The sequence below is a fragment of the Tauraco erythrolophus genome, chromosome 13 (genome assembly GCF_009769465.1).
Source record: "Tauraco erythrolophus isolate bTauEry1 chromosome 13, bTauEry1.pri, whole genome shotgun sequence".
In the NCBI taxonomy this organism is placed as follows: Eukaryota; Metazoa; Chordata; class Aves; order Musophagiformes; family Musophagidae; genus Tauraco; species Tauraco erythrolophus.
The window spans coordinates 11,821,850-11,838,656 of NC_141477.1; the positions used below are offsets into that span (position 1 = coordinate 11,821,850).

At 49.4% G+C, this 16,807-nt stretch overlaps 2 protein-coding genes across 2 annotated transcripts in view; one reads left to right on the forward strand and one right to left on the reverse strand.

Annotated features, from left to right (window-relative positions):
• DNAAF6 (dynein axonemal assembly factor 6) overlaps positions 1-16,807 on the reverse strand; it is a 36,795-nt gene that overhangs the window by 14,795 nt on the left and 5,193 nt on the right. The gene's annotated exons all lie outside the window — the stretch shown is intronic.
• LOC104369980 (nuclear pore glycoprotein p62) lies at positions 663-15,654 on the forward strand. The gene is made up of 13 exons (XM_086619894.1): positions 663-943; positions 1,593-1,985; positions 2,503-2,534; positions 2,830-2,940; positions 3,342-3,470; positions 4,157-4,252; positions 5,400-5,505; positions 5,655-5,799; positions 10,106-10,155; positions 10,279-10,413; positions 11,784-11,895; positions 13,105-13,171; positions 15,415-15,654. Exons 1-13 carry the CDS (start codon positions 663-665, stop codon positions 15,504-15,506), a joined length of 1,749 nt encoding a protein of 582 aa, XP_086476020.1. The 3' UTR covers positions 15,507-15,654.

Below are 16,807 nucleotides of genomic sequence, written 5' to 3' on the forward strand. Positions count from 1 at the left end.
CCGCCACGGCTCCGCTCTCGGGCTGCACAGCGGCCCCGGCCCCGCGGTACCGGCACCCGGGCGGCCCATCCTGCCAGGGACGCACCAGGCGCGGCCCGGCTCGGCGCAGCGGCCCGCCCCGGGGCGGCCGGCTCTGCAGCGGCAGCGAGCGGCAGCTCCGGCCCGCCCGAGCGCCGGGTACCGCCGCACGGCCGCAGCCGCCTGCCGGCCGCGTCCCGTCACCACGGCAACGGGCCGCCGCTGCCCGCCCCGCCTCCTGCCGCCCCGCGAGCCAATCCGGCCCGGGCCGCCCCGAGCGGCGGCGGGACGAGCCAATGGCTGTTGAGGGCGGGCAGATCCGGCCGGTGGTTGGGAGCAGGGGAGAGGGGCGGGTGCAGGCGTGGTGGTGAATGTGCGTCATTTCTGCGCGCGGTGGCGGTGAATGTGCGTCATTTCTGCGCGCGGTGGCGGTGAATGTGCGTCATTTCTGCGCGCGGTGGCGGTGAATGTGCGTCATTTCTGCGCGCGGTGGCGGTGAATGTGCGTCATTTCTGCGCGCGGTGGCGGTGAATGTGCGTCATTTCTGCGCGCGGTGGCGGGGAGAGCCTTGAGAGCGGGGCCGCCGCCGTCCCGTCCCGGGTCTGCCCCAGCGGCGGTCCCTGCTCCTGCCGGCCGCAGCCGCCATGAACCAGTTCACCTTCGGGTCGGGCGGGGCGGGAGGCGGTTTCACGTTCGGCGCGCCGAAGACGGCGGCCACGACGGCCGCGACCGGCTTCTCCTTTTCCACGCCCGCCGCCTCGGGCGGCTTCAGCTTCGGGAGCGCGGCCCAGACGTCCGCCAGCAGCCAGCCCGCCGGGCCCTTCTCCTTCAGCACGCCGGGCGCTGCGGCGCAGCCTGCCGGCTTCAGCTTCGGGACGGCGTCCGCGGCCGCCGCGGCCCCGGCAGCGAGCGTGTTCCCGCTGGGGTGAGAGCCGGGGGTCGGCCGGGCCCGGGGCGGGCGTCGGCTTTGCCGAGCGGCCCTGACCGCTCGGGAGCGCGAGGGGGCGATGCCCTCCGGGCTGCTCTGGGAGCGCCTTGCAAGTGGCTCCCAGGGAGCGAACCTGTTGCTTTGTGCCTCAGAATTCCGGCTGCAGTGTGGCGCGTTCGGGAAAGCGTTCGGCGAGCCCTGCTGTTTGCCAGCGCCGGCTGTTTCAGATGAGGGCTGAGAATAAACTGTTCGTGGTTCGAGTCTGCAATTGGGGTATTGATGCTTGCAGGAAGAAATGATAAAACGTTGTGCCTAAGCCTAACTGTCTTGTCCTTTGTGGTCAGAACCTGGAGTGATTGGAACGTTTCCTTAGCCCAGTGGGACTGCTCTGTCCGTAGGAAAGGCCGTGAGCTTTGAGCTGGTTCTTTGGAACTGCTGTTGTCGGAGCTTGCCGGGTGGGAGCAGTGGGAAGGGAGCTGGAATGGGGACTAGCGATACAGTCTCTGTCACAGTTGAAACATAAACCGGTCAAGTGCACGTCCTTCTGGAAGGTGGCTTCTGCTGTCAGGAAATGGTCTGTAAGAAAGCTGACTCAGGACTTGACTGGATGTGTGTCTGAGGTTGACTTCTTCTCTTTCCTTTCCAGGGCAAACGCACCAAAATTGAACTTTGGAAGCAGCACTGCAACCCCAGCTACTGGCACCACGGGGGGCTTTGGATTTGGTAGCTCAGTACCAACCAGCGCGCCCTCGAGTCAAGCAGCAGCCGCCCCTTCTGGCTTTGTGTTTGGATCTGCTGGCACCACCACTACCACCAGCACCACCACCGCTCAGTCTGGGACAACTGGAGGGTTTACTTTTTCCAGTGGTAGCACAACTCAGGCCGGAACAGCCAGCTTTGGCATCGACACTGCAGCTCCGCAAGCAGCACCCACGGGGTTGACCTTTGGAACAGCCCCTGCAGCTGCTGCCACCACTGCTGCCACCGTGGGAGCTGCAACCCAGTCAACAGCCCCCTTCAGCCTCGGGAGCCAGTGGAGGTGAGTGCCTGGGCTTGGAACGGCAGCTGGAGTCAGGAAGCCTGTCAGCATGGAGGGCAACTGGGGATGGTGTGGAGGCTCTGCAGCTTCTTGCTTCTGCGGGCGTGAAGCGAAGCGAGCGGCTAGAGTCAGTGGTTTTTCCGATACGGATGTCCCTGGGGTCTCCAGTGATGAGTAACAAATCGCTCTTCAGCCTTTGGCACGCTGTTTTTATGGGAAGTCGATGACTCCAACCTCCTATGTTATTGAACTTGTATGGATCATTTATTTTCTTGAGGCCAGCAGATAATACATCTAGAATCCCCCATCCATTGGGATCCTTGCCGATGTGCCTGAATCCACTTGTTTCTTCCCATTACAGCAATTGGCAGAGTTTGAACATGTACTTAAATGAGCTAGTGAGATTGCCTCTTGTCTAGGCCCGTCTGGCCAAAAAAAGCCTGTATTTGTTGGAGTTTCTCAGGACAGCACCTTGGTCTGGCTGATTTTTGTAATTAACCACTGTCTGTCTTCCCAGCAGCAGGAACGTGGCCCCTCCTGCAGAGTCTGGCAAAAGTTCATTTTGCAGCTTTTGATTTATTGTTGGTGACAGCGCAGGCCTGGGGGGAAGGCCATCAGCTCTGGGGTGAGGGCGATGTTCATCTGTGTTAGAACCATTCTTGAAAGTCTGTGTAGGTAGCGAGCTTGTTAGCCCTAGCTAATTTCCTGGGTAACGCAGAGTAGTTGTTACACTGAATATTGGTGTTTTTCTTGTTGCTTCTACCTTGACGGTCGCTGTGATCAGCAGGAGCTACAGTGTCTCCATAGTAAAAGGTGCGTCTTTTCCTTGTGCTCCTCATTCCAGGTCTAAACTTTGGGTCACTGCCTTCAACAGCAGCTACTTGTGCCCCCACGGCAACCCTGACTGCTGCTACCAGCCAGGGACCCGCTCTGTCCTTTGGAACCAAACTTGGAGGTAGGAAGTGGTTTCAGGACATAATTACTCAAGACTTTGTGAATCTGCTGTCCTTCTGGGAGTAGTTTTCTGAAGCGGAGTCTGGGAATGGGCGAGGAGTGTTTGTTACTGTGAATTTGCAACAGCATCAGTAGTCTGTGAACAGTTCATGCAGCCATTGAACTTGTGTTCTGTATTTTTTATCGTGTCGCACGTACCAAATTGTGTTTTGTGCTTGTTGCGGGAGCGTAGTGGAAGGGAACCACAGGTTTAAAGGGTATATTGGAAAAGAGAGTTGAGGTAGAATGAGAGACAGAAATAGTTTAAAGCTCTTACATCCATAAAAAACCTGGTGTAGATGGGCAAATTTGTGTTGCCTTCTCAGCACGATTGTACAAGGTGTGTGCTTTTTCTGTTTGTAGTAACATCCACAGCTGCCACAACTGCATCTACCACCACAGCCTCTGTTCTTGGTTCAACGGGGCCTACGTTGTTTGCATCTGTAGTGAGCTCTTCAGCACCCACGTCGACCACCACCACGGGCCTCTCCCGTAAGTCACAGCATACAGATTTTATCTGATGAGGGATGGATGAACAGCGTGGTTGGTGCTGCCTCTCAGTAGTGGAGCTGTCGATGCTGGGGGAGAATTCCAAAGGCCAGCTCTTTTCACTGTTTGCCACCCTCGTTCTTTGTGATTTCTGGTAGACTGTCTTCAGTGGTGAGGCACGGAGGGTTTTGTTCAAAGTAAAGCCCGCTTTGGATTCAGAGTGGGCAAGCATGTGGCAGTTTTGGCTGTACGTGAGTTTCTTGGTTTCTCTGTCTGGGAAGTGTCGCCACAACTGAGCTTTCTAGTGACATTTTAGCTGCTTTCTTCCAGGCTCCAGGGCCTCGAGTCTGGTTGCGTCTGCCTGTGGCTCTTGGGGTAGGTGTTGGCACTTCGTTAAGAACAGTGGCCTGTGACAGTGGAGATGCCGTGTGCTAAGCACAAGTATTCACACAGGTGCATGTTTGCAAGTTCCTCTGGCAATAACTGGCAAATTTCTCCTGGCAAAATTATTTGTATGGCGGGAAATAGTGTTTGCTTTCTGACAGCTTTAAGGCAGTAGCCAAGTTCTGATCCTGGTTAATACAAGTAAAGACCAGATGGAGGTGGGTGAGCAGGCAGGGTAGAGCTTTTCCATGGGGTACTGCCTTTAATGGCTTACGCAAACTCTTAACGTTGCCTTCTGTCTACAGTTGGTGCCCCTTCCACTGGGACAGTCAGTCTTGGAACGCTTGGGTTTGGATTAAAAGTTCCTGGAACAACAGCTGCTGCAACAAGCACTACCACTGGTAAGGACTAGCTGCTGTGGAAGTGGCTGAAGATAAGGAAGGCTGACTTCAGTACTCTGAGGAGGCGTAAAAGGCCACGCTGGTGTAGCAGCACAGCAGTTGTGATTTCTAATGCCCTCCAGCAACTGAAAATAACACAGTATTTCTTTCTCTGATCCTCATTTTCCATCTCCCCAAATGCACGGTTACTTATGAGAGCCCTTCTGTGGACACCCATCCTGCTTTGGGTGAAGGAAAGCCCATAGGCTTTGATGTTCTGGTCTGGAGCACGTAAAGTAAATAGATGAGCTGCTCCTTCTCTAACCTGCCTGTGTAGGGGGGGAATTGCTCTAAGAGGTGAGGGAGAGATGTCCCAATGGCGGAAGGGGGAAGCCAAAGACTTGTGGGGAGTGTTAAGGAGAGATGTTTTATATTTCAGTTCTGCCCCATTGGTCTGTTTCTTCCACATTACAAGTTTCACAGTGTAGGATTTCTTTTGCTTCTCTGCCAAAAAAAAAAAAAAAAGCAGAGGTAAGTGCTGTATTGAAGTGGCGAACCTGCAGTGGAATTTTCTGCTGAACAGGGTTGATGTTCAGGACTGAACATCCTTTTCCAGATGCAGTTACAGGTCAGTTTTCAGTGTGATAACATGGATGGTGCTCAGCTCTCAAGGTCTTTCTAAAGCTTGTTTTCGGAGTGACTGTGAAGAATTTGAGTTCAGTGCCCAGGAGTGCCTTGTGACTGTCTGAGAGAACTATCTGATAGATGCTCTTAGCTCTGTGCAAACACAGAATTCTCATCTTCTGCCAAGATGTAGGAGAGGAACTGGGTGTGCTGGTAGTTATTGGTCCTAGTGTTAAAACACGAGGAGATTGAGAGGTGTGTGGGTTAACGCTGTGTTTCTTTGCATAATGCGTGGGCCAAGTGCAGGCTGCCAGTGCAAAGTTTTACTAGAACCACTGGTTAGGCGTTCTCAGTCCACTACTCTTGTGTCCAGCTGCACTTCTTTCTCTTCTGGGCAGACGTGGGATTTGCTTTTTGTCCCTTCAAAGGGACCTATTTGAGCTCATACAGCACTGTGCTTAGGAGTGCATATTGGAGCTCTTCTGGATTTGTTGGAGAGCAGATGTGTCCTCTCCTGTTGCTTGACTTGAATCTCTCCTTTCAGGCACTACTTCTGCTTCTGGCTTTGCTTTGAATCTGAAGCCATTAACTACGACTGGTGCTATTGGAGCTGGAACTTCCACAACTGCCATAACCACAACAACCCCCAGGTGAGTATTTTGTTGTAACTGAGTGTTTCTCGATTGGTGCAAGAGGCAGTATTAATGTTGGCATCTGGTGGAGGAAGGGGAAATGAGTGGTGGTGTTTATATTTTGGTTTTTGATCTTGTGTTGTGTATTGTCTGGCGCTTCCTTTCAGTGCGCCTCCAGTGATGACTTATGCCCAGTTGGAAAGTTTGATAAACAAGTGGAGTCTGGAACTGGAAGACCAAGAGAAACACTTTCTCCATCAAGCTACGCAAGTGAATGCCTGGGATCAGACACTGATAGAGAATGGGGAGAAGGTAAGGTGACATCCAGTGTAACCTGGGGTGGCTTGCTTAGATCCTTAAAGCCTTCAGTGTTACTGATGCAGCGAGCCATCTAGTGGGACTTTCTACTTGTGAGAAAAATAGATGTGAATTATTTCTGTGAGCTTTTGAAAGACTGGATGTTTGTCTGTTCTGGTCTACAGGCATTGAAGCTTGGCAGTCTGTTCTGTAAGTTTACACGATGATAACAAGTTATTTTGGGAATAATTAGGGAAAGCGAGAGGGAAATTGACAACTTCCATAATCTGGTTGTGACAGAGCTGAAAGATGAAGTAGAGAGGTTAAAGGGGATCAGGGAACGTGAGGAATTAGGGGACAGGGAGCAATGGCACAAGGTCCCTGCTCGGCGTGGCAAGCGCAATTGCCTGGCAATTCCCTCGCCCCCCCCCAGGTGTCCTTATGTAACAGGTACAGTGCTCTGCAAGGAGAACTGGATGACAGGGAGGGTGATGGTTGTCCCTGCTTGGAGATGTCTCCAAAGCCGGGTTGGACTGCTGTTGGCATTAAAACCTCATCAAAAGAGGAAAATATAGACGAGGGCCCATGCAGAGGGTTGCCTAAGGTGAGTCAGTCCGCCCCATGATTTCTGACTGCCTCTGTTAAAAGAAAAAGGAAGATAATTGTCGTAGGTGATTCCCTTCTGCAGGGAACAGAGGGGCCAATATGTCGACCGGACCCAACCCACAGGGAAGTCTGCTGCCTCCCTGGGGCCCGGGTCAGGGATGTCACTAGGAAACTCCCTGGTCTGGTACGGCCCTCTGATTATTATCCATTACTGGTAATGCAGGTCGGAACTGATGAGGTAACAGAGAGAAGTCTAAAGGCCATCAAAAGGGACTTTAGGGCATTGGGGCGATTGGTCGAAGGGTCAGGAGCCCAGGTAGTGTTTCTTCAATCCCTTTAGTGGCAGGAAAGAATATAGAAAGGAACAAAAAACCAGACTTGGTTAACAGATGGCTCAGAGGCTGGTGCCACCGACGGAAATTTGGTTTCTTTGATCATGGGGAGGCTTTCCCTGAACCAGGTCTGATGGCACCGGATGGGACTTGCCTTTCTCAGAGGGGAACGAGGGTCTTAGCGCAAAAGCTAGCAGGGCTCATTGACAGGGCTTTAAACTAGATTTGAAGGGGAAGGGGGGGAATATCAAGAATCGTAAAGATATGCTGGAAGTACCTGTGGAACAGAAGAAGGGAATTCCAGCTGCTCCAGCCAGGAAGTCAGATTCATCTGGGGCCCAACTTAAATGCCTTTATGCCAATGCGCGCAGCATGGGGAATAAGCAAGAGGAGTTAGAAGTGTGTGCGCGCCTGTTGGGATATGATCTTACTGGCATCACGGAGACGTGGTGGGATGAATCCTATGACTGGTGTGTCAGAATAGAAGGGTACAGGCTCTTTAGGAAGGATGGGCAGGGAAGAAGAAGAGGAGGAGTTGCCCTCTATGTCAAGGACCAGCTAGAGTGCATGGAGCTGCACCTGGGGACGAATGAAGTCCTGACTGAGAGCTTACGGGTTAGGATTAAAGGCAGAGCAGGGACAGGGGATGTAGTAGTAGGGGTCTGCTACAGGCCACCTGACCAGGAGGACTGGGTGGATGAGGGCCTCTACAGACAGATTGGAGCTGCCTCACGTTCACGAGCCCTGGCCCTCATAGGGGACTTCAACCATCCTGATATCTGTTGGAAGGATAGCACAGCAAGGCACAGGCAATCCAGGAGGTTCCTGGAATGCATGGATGATAACTTCCTTCTCCAAGTGGTAGAGGAACCAACGAGGAGGGGTGCTACGCTGGACCTTGTTCTCACTAACAATGAAGGGCTGGTGGGGAACGTGACGCTCAAGGACAGCCTTGGCTGCAGCGATCATGAAATGGTAGAATTCAAGACACTTAAAGAAGCAAGGAGGGTGCATAGCAGGCTCACTACCCTGGATTTCAGGAAAGCAGACTTGGGCCTCTTCAAGGATCTCCTCGCTAGAGTACAATGGGATGAGGCCCTGGAGGGAAGAGGGGCACAAGAAAGCTGGTTAATATTCAAGGATCATCTCCTCCAAGCTCAGCAGCGGTGCATCCCAACAAAGAGAAAGTCAGGTAGGAAGACCAGGAGGCCCGCATGGATGAATAAGGAGCTCCTGGACCAACTCGGGCACAAAAAGAAAGAAAGCCTATAGGGGGTGGAAGCAAGGACAGGTAGCCTGGGAAGAATACAGAGAAATTGTCCGAGTAACCAGAGATCAGGTTAGGAAAGCCAAAGCCCTGATAGAGTTAAATCTGGCCAGGGACATCGAGGGCAACAAGAAAGGCTTCTGTAGATATGTCAGTGATAAAAAGAGATCTAGGGAAATGTAGGCCCTCTCCGGAAGGAAACGGGGGACCTGGCCACCCAGGATATGGAGAAGGCTGAGGTTCTCAACGACTTCTTTGCCTCAGTCTTCACTGGCAAGAGCTCTAGCGGCATGGCCCAAGTCACGGAAGGCAAAGGCAGGGACTGGGAGAAGGAAGAACTGCCCACTGTAGGAGAAGATCAGGTTCGAGACCATCTAAAGAACCCAAAGGTGGACAAGTCCATGGGACCTGATGAGGTGCATCCGCGGGTCCTGAGGGAACTGGCAGATGAAGTCGCTAAGCCTCTATCCATCATATTTCAGAAGTCGTGGCAATCTGGTGAAGTTCCCAATGACTGGAAAAAGGGAAACATAGCTCCCATCTTTAAAAAGGGGAAAAAAGAAGACCCGGGGAACTACAGGCCAGTCAGTCTCACCTCTGTGCCCGGCAAGATCATGGAGCACATCCTCCTGGCGACTATGCTAAGGCACATAGAAAACAAGGAGGTGATTGGTGACAGCCAACATGGCTTCACTAAGGGCAAATCCTGCCTGACTAATTTGGTGGCCTTCTATGATGAGGTTACAGCATTGATGGATAGGGGAAGAGCAACTGACATTGTCTACCTGGACTTATCCAAAGCGTTTGATACTGTCCCACACGACATCCTTGTCTCTAAACTGGAAAGACGTGGTTTTTGATGGATGGACCACTCGGTGGATAAGGAATTGGCTGGATGGTCGCTCTCAAAGAGTTATGGTCAACGGTTCAATGTCCACATGGAGGCCAGTGACGAGTGGTGTTCCTCAGGGGTCGGTACTGGGACCAGTGCTATTTAACATCTTTGTTGGAGACACGGACAGTGGGATTGAGTGCACCCTCAGCAAGTTTGCAGATGACACCAAGTTGTGGGGTGTTGCGGACACGCTGGAGGGAAGGGAAGCCATCCAGAGGGACCTTGACAGGCTGGAGAGATGGGCCTGTGAGAACCTAATGAAGTTCAACAAGGCCAAGTGCAAGGTCCTGCACGTGGGTCGGGGCAATCCCAAGCGCAAGTACAGGCTGGGCGGAGAATGGATTGAGAGCAGCCCTGAGGAAAAGGACTTGGGAGTGCTGGTGGATGAGAGGCTCAGCATGAGCCGGCAATGTGCACTGGCAGCCCAGAAAGCCAACCGTATCCTGGGCTGTATCAAAAGGAGTGTGGCCAGCAGGTCGAGGGAAGTGATTCTGCCCCTCTACTCAGCTCTCGTGAGACCCCACCTGGAATACCGTGTTCAGCTCTGGAGTCCCCAACACAAGAAGGACATGGAGCTACTGGAACGAGTCCAGAGGAGGGCCACGAAGATGATCCGAGGGCTGGAACATCTCTGCTATGAAGACAGGCTGAGAGAGTTGGGGCTGTTCAGCCTGGAGAAGAGAAGGCTCCGGGGTGATCTCATAGCAGCTTTCCAGTACCTAAAGGGGGCCTACAGGAAAGCTGGAGAGGGACGTTTTACAAGGGCGTGTAGTGATAGGACAAGGGGCAATGGATTTAAACTGAAAGAGGGCAGATTTAGGTTAGATATAAGAAAGAAATTCTTTACTTTGAGGGTGGTGAGGTACTGGAACAGGTTGCCCAGAGAAGTTGTGGATGCCCCCCCTGGAGGTGTTCAAGGCCAGGTTGGATGAGGCTTTGGGCAACCTGGTGTAGTGGAGGATTTCCCTGCCCATGGCAGGGGAGTTGGAACTAGATGATCTTTGAGGTCCTTTCCAACCCTAACCATTCTGTGATTTTTAGGATGGAGCTTTCAAAGCCAAACCTCTGTTATTCAATTTTCGGTCTGCGAATCTTTACGTGACTGTTTCTTGTTTCTAGGAGAGGTTTGTATGATGCTGGCTTCTTCTCAGTTGCACCACTCTTCTCTTATGAGTTGAGTTTTGAATTCTCATGGTGTAATTCAGTGTCTCTTGTTTCCAGATTACTTCATTACACAGAGAAGTAGAGAAAGTGAAGCTTGATCAGAAGAGGTACGAAACTATGAACGCTAGAGATAATTTTTGTTTCTGTTTTGCATCTTCTAGCGTTGTGGTATGGTTGATCAAGACGGTATATAACCTCTAAGGGGAGTAATTTAACATGTTTATTTTCAGACTGGATCAGGAACTGGACTTCATTCTGTCACAGCAGAAAGAGCTTGAGGACTTGTTGACCCCTTTGGAGGAGTCTGTGAAGGAACAGAGCGGGACTATCTACTTGCAGCATGCAGATGAAGAACGAGAGAGGACGTAAGACACGATCTGCTTGGAGCATGTGATGAGCAGACTAATGTGGTGATAGTGAATCAAAGAGAAGTAGAGCTGGGATGCATGACAGCACTGATGTGTCAACGGCCTTTGTCAAATATGTTATGCTGTTTTATGCACGGCAGCTTAGATTTTAGGGATTAGAAATAGGGCAGTTGCGGCTGGAAGCCCTTGCATCAGCATGGAAAGCTCTTTGGATGTTGGCCTAATCAGCTGTCTGGGAAGAGGTCACTAATTTTGGCATAGTCTGTAAAAATCAGTGATTATTTAGTGACAGAAGTGATGAGAGCAGAATGCACTATGTGTGGCTCAAGTATCCTTGTAATCCTTAAGTGCTGAATTGTAGCAGACTGTCATAGTTTAACCTAGCCAGCACTAAACGCCACGCAGCAGCTCTCCCACCCTCCCTACCTCCAGGAAATGGTGAAGAGAACTAAAGAGGACAAGAGAAGGAGACTCAGAGGTTGAGATAAGAACAATTTAATAATTATAATTTTTACTTCTAATTTTATTTTCTGTTAGTATCATTTTATATATTATCATATACTATTAATTAATACACACAAGTGATGCGCAGTGTAATTGGTCACTGGCCAGTGACCAACGCTCATCCCGTTTTGGCAAGTCATCCCAAAACCGCAATCCAGAAGGAGTGAGATGCTCAAAAAGAGAGAGAGCAAGATAGAACTCTGAGGTCCAAGAGAGATTAAACTTCCTGGCCAATCCTCATCTAGCTACTGGACATAACGTTGCATGATATAGAATATTCCATTGGCCAATTTGTGCCTTAATCTAAGCTCGAATCATAAGCTAGGAGTTGTGGTCCTTTGTTCCAGCCATGCTCCCCCAGACAGCCTTGCACCTGAAAACTGACAAAAATGTGGGAAGGTGAAAAGTCCTTGATTTCTCAGTACCAACTATAAACATTAGTGTGTTAGCAACATTCTTCTCGTAACAAATCCCATACTAAATCCGAAACATGATGGTGCTCCGGCTACTAAAAAGCTAACCCTGTCCCAGCTGAAACTGGACACAGGGTATTAAAAGGAGTGTCTGTGTGTTTCAAGAGATAATAATCTTGAAGAATCTGGAGTGGTTGGTTCCTTCCGTTCTGACAGTACCTTCCAGAAAGCCCTCCACACTATTGCTTGTCAGTCTCCTTGTATCTATCAAGACAGAAAGGGGGTTAGGGGTTGCTTCCTCAGTGTGATGGAATGCTTCTCGTGGTGCTCTTCCCATGGATCTGCCAGCCTTGATTGAAAGAGTTGATGGTCCAGAGTTGGTGTGACTGGGAGCAGGTCTTCTAAAGTTCACTTTAAATATTCTGACCTTGGTTCCCATGCGTTTTGCAGCTATAAACTGGCCGAAAACATAGATGCTCAGTTGAAGCGTATGGCACAAGACCTGAAGGACATCACTGAGCACTTGAATACATCAAGAGGCCCAGCAGACACGAGTGACCCGGTAAATCCAAGCCTTATTCATTTGTGTGTTGGTAAAGACACAAAGGATATTTTAACAGTTCTGACTCTTGGTCTGTCCACTCATGGATACTCTGCTGTTTGTAGTTTCAACCTTGGAAGGGTATTTTGTTTCGTCCTTGGGTTGGTTCTGTTCTGGCAAAGCTTGCATTATCATAGAATCATAGAATGGTTTGGGTTGGAAGGGACCTCAAAGATCATCTAGTTCCAACCCCACTGCCCTGAGCAGGGAAACCTTCCACTACACTAGGTTGCCCGAAGCCTCATCCAAGCTGGCCTTGAACGCTTCCACAACTTCTCTGGGCAACCTGTTCCACTGCCTCACCACCCTTTGAGTGAAAAATTTCTTCCTTAGATCTAGTCTAAATGTGCCCTCTTTCAGTTTAAATTTAATTCCCCTTGTTTTATCAGTACACACCCTTGTAAAAAGTCCCTCTCCAGCTTTCTTGCAGGCCCCTTTAAGTACTGGAAGGCTGCTATGAGATCACCCCGGAGCCTTCTCTTCTCCAACACAAGCCACCCCGACTCATGTACTTGCTCTGTAGTTCTGTTAATAGTTCTCAAAGTATCTCATTCTGCTATGAACTCTGGTGATTTCCTTGTCTAACTTTTGCCTAGATGACAACTTGATTCAGAGGCATTTCTTAACATTGGTCCGGTTACCTACTCCATCGCTTGCATCTTTCTAGAGGCAAATCTAAATTTTGTTGATGATGCCCTTTGTAGCTGCTGATTCTTTTCCTTATATTACTTTTGTATCCACGTGAAAGCAAGATCTGAGTTGCCTGCTCTCTCTGATATGTATTAAAATGATCTTGACCCTCCTTGTGGCTTTAATGAGATGCTTTTTCTCAGTCAAAATTTCTGAGTTTTTTCCCCAGGTCACTTTTACTTTTGCTATCTCAAGCCTAAGGTCATTAATGTGGTGGTGATTCCTAGGTCTGAACTGAAATAAGCTTAAACCACAGACAAATACTCTAGACCAGCGTGTTTTCCTGACGGTAAAGAGAAGCAAAGCAACACAGTTGCTGCACACATGTCACTGGGAAGGTGGCTGCAAAGTTAGCAGAGCTGTACATATGAGAAATTTGATTGCATCATGTTCCAAAGGCAGGGACAGGCAGGCTGGTTTTTGCTGCTCGTAGTTTTTATGTAGTGTAACAAATGACTTGCACCTTCTCTTTCTACTCAGCTTCAGCAGATCTGTAAGATTTTGAATGCACACATGGATTCGTTGCAGTGGATTGACCAGAACTCAGGTGAGAGTCATCTTGCAGCTTTTTGGGAATGTAAATAGAAAGCATGTAGCATGTGTGCAAGTGTTTCTAGAACATCAATGAATTCCTGTAGATCCCTGAGGAATCTTCTCCTCACCTTCAATGACACTATCCCTTCTGTGCTTGAATCTTCCTGATGTACGTGAAAGGCTTCTGCTGAGAAGCCATTCCTGGCAACAGCTCATGTTTTGCATAAAAACAGTGCTTGAAGTGCATCAGTGCAAAGCAGAGAGGGCTTGAAAACCTTGTGCTTTGTTCTGTCAAACTAAGGTTAAATATTTCATTTTCTAAATTGTTGTGGGGTTTCTCTTTGGAATTGGAATACTGTGGGGGGCTGTGTCCAACGTTATCATCTGCCCTGCCACAGTGGGAAAGCCAAATACAGGGAAGACTGAGTAGCATTCATCTGCAGGCGCGGTAGCTCTGGAGCACGGAAACGTCACACGTGTGACATGTGGAGTGTAGTAATGACTTGAAATGTAGTGCAGAGCAGAAGATGCACTCCACAGTGAGAACTCGGTGGTGTAGTTCGTGTTGTTTCTTGTCTTGGATTCACCCTCAACTAGCACACTGTGGTGCTGTACCAAAACCCAACAGAAGAACAGAACTCTTCTCAGGGAGCGCCTCCTGTGAGGGACTCGAGAATTCTGTGGGTTTGACCTGAGCTGATGTTCGCAGCCACGTGGGGGCATGGCAGAGCAAACGAGTGCTCCCCTCACCAGCACCACAGGGCACTGGCTGCAGTGCTGGGAAAGTGCTCCCACCTGGTGTGCTGCTTGGGTGAGAGCAGGCATACTCCTACCCGTGTTTAGACAGTATTATTGGGTTAGGTCAGGATTTAATTTGGCTTTTTCTTCCAGCACACAGATGCTAACTCCTGCATTCCAAACATGCCTGTATTGGGAAATCTGCTGCAGCTCCTGTGGCATCGGAATTCTGACTTTATAGAATGTGTGTGAAAATAGCAATCCAATTTCCTCTAAGTTTTCCTAGAAAGGAGACCCATTTTTTAATCCTCTGTCATTCATTCCTGAAGAAATTGTTTTATCAGTTAATAACGATTCCGTTTCTTTGCTGGGAACTGTACGTCTAAAGAAACAGTTAATCCTCAGTTCACCTTCAAACAAGGAAAAAAACAATGACTGTGAGAAATTGCAGGTTTTTTAAAAGGTTAACGTACCTCCCTGTTTCCATGGGGTTCTCAGCAAGGAGATTTCCTGTTACTGTGTGCACTTGGGCGGTACGGTGGAAAAACAATGCAAGTTTGAAGTAAGCCCTTGCCAGCTGGGTAGGCCTGAGAAGGAAGCATGCCTTAACATTGTTTTGGGGGGGGGGGGGGAATATGAACCTCCGCCCACTCCCACACCAGAACTAGGACAACTGTGCTGTAGGTGATGGTATCAGTTTTGTTTCCTGAGGAACACCTGCAGCAGCCAGTGATCTTGTCTAGGCATCCCCATACAGAGTGGCTACTAACTGGTCTGACTCATTAAGCCATTATGTGCAACTGTGGCACCTCCTTCAAATGGGTGTTAACCAGCACTGCCACAGTTCCGTGAACTGGGTGAACGTGGACGCAGCGTGGTGCTTCTTCCACAAGTGAAAGGAGTGTTTGGACAGAGTCTTGTTCTGACCTTCTGCCTCTTCCTGAGAGACCCAGAAAGTCTTGCATGGTGAATTTTTGAAAAGTGACAAACTGAAATGTGTTGCTCATTTGTTACTGGAAGATTCTGGTGTGGCATGCTGTATGGAATAAAAGCTATCCTGGAATATCTATCTCCAAGCCACAGACTGACAGAAATGCCATAGCCCCCATTGAATAGCTTCTGATAAGCTTTCGTGGAATGAAATCAGAAATTGCTTTAGCTCGTGCCGAGATTTTTTTTTAATATATTTGCGATGCCTGGTGCCCTCTGTTCAGCGAGAGTTTGCTCTGCTCTCCGATGCGGTGCCCTGAAACTGCAGCAAGCTGGCACAGCAGTAAGTGTCACCACCGTGTCCCAGAACTCCTTCGCTTCTGCCTGCCAGTCCGTGACTGCCTCAGATGCTTTTTAGACAACCTCTGCCTTGGAGGGTTAGCCGTGCTTTGTGTTGGATTTTCCTCCTTTGTGCACTCTCCAGTCTGAGGGACTGTCAGAATTCAGATGTTTCTCTTTCTTCAGGCTGAACTGCGGAGGGCTGTGTTTTAGGGTGACTGTAAGATTGATCCCTTGTTTCTCCCGCAGCTGTGTTGCAGAGAAAGGTTGAAGAGGGGACGAAGGTTTGCGAGAGCCGCCGCAAGGAGCAAGAGCGCAGTTTCCGGATCACGTTTGATTGAAAGACTCAAAGTTTAAAAGATTAACCTAAAATCTCCACAGAAAACAGATTGTTGGGGACGTAGGTCTGGAATTATATGTGTTATTTTATTGCAGGACAAGAAACATTGCTGTTTGTTCCAAAGCCAGCCTTTGCTGTGTCTGACTGGAATTCACGCCGCTCGAGTCTGAGAGACTGCGCGAAGTTTGTGCTGAAAGTCTGTGCTCTTGGTCTCTGTTTGTAACTGTGTGCAGACTGGTGAGGTGCACAAACACCGCCCTTGAGGGATTTATTGCGGTGTGTGACTCCACGGCTGAGCTCTCCAGTACTTAAATGTAACTTGACAATGTTCAGTTTGGGCTTCTGGTCCTGACTGCTAAAGGAGAAGGCACTACGTGTCATTCATACACCATTCCATGAGTCGCGCATACGCCACCTGAGACTTCCTGTAGCAGAGTCTCAGGCATCAAATAATAAAAAAAAATTTACTCAGATTGTACAGCTGTAATAAAGAACAGCTAGAGTTGAGGGTCCCCAGAGAGAGACCCCAGGCAATGAAAATCACTGGACAATTTTACCCTTGCAACCACTGCACTCGCCCCAGGTGCACTCTTCCCATGTTCTGCACATGCTCTTTTGTCTGATGGTGGTTTCTGGTATGGAGTCAGAATTCTAACACCTTACTGGCTTCTTTCTCTGTCTTCAGGCAGGCTCTCACTGTTCTTATCTTGCTGAGCTGCAGCTTCTGCTGACAGTTGTAGCCTCCTTATCTTCCATGGAAAACTGGAAAGTCCTACACTTAGGATAAACAGTGCTTAGCAACAACTAAAACATCAGTATCTTAACATTTTTCTGATGCTACCTCCAAAGCACAGACTACCAGCTATCTGGTCTATCCCATCTGAAAGCGAATCTAGGAGAAAATTCAGTGTTTGTGGCCTAAGGCTTTAGTAAGTCTTGCTACTAATGCTAAGCAATAGATTCTGTTTGAGCTAGAAAATGAATATGTTACAGATGTGATTTAATGAAGAGCTGTCCTCAGAAGCAGCTGCAGCAGTCAGAGAGACTCGCATTCTTCATTATTGCTAGCTGGAGTTTGTGTTTAAATTAGATATGCTTCCAGTATTGAAAGTGGGCCTTGTTTCTGTACTTTTGGCAACGAACTGTATTTGTGCTGGTACCTGTAAGCAGAATTTCTACACAATTAAAAATTATTAGCTGTTTGAGTAGAATTTAGTACTTGTGTGGTGATTTGGCACAGTGTAGCTTGTTTGGTTGCAGGAAAGAACACGGTCAACAAGTCTGCAGCAAGACATTTAATAT

Bases quoted from the DNA above. Each gene is read 5' to 3' on its own strand.
- LOC104369980 (XM_086619894.1), top strand. From the start codon at position 663: ATGAACCAGTTCACCTTCGGGTCGGGCGGGGCGGGAGGCGGTTTCACG. The intron at 944-1,592 runs GTGAGAGCCGGG...TTTCCTTTCCAG, and splicing joins GCGAGCGTGTTCCCGCTGGG to GGCAAACGCACCAAAATTGA. The intron at 4,253-5,399 runs GTAAGGACTAGC...CTCTCCTTTCAG, and splicing joins TGCAACAAGCACTACCACTG to GCACTACTTCTGCTTCTGGC.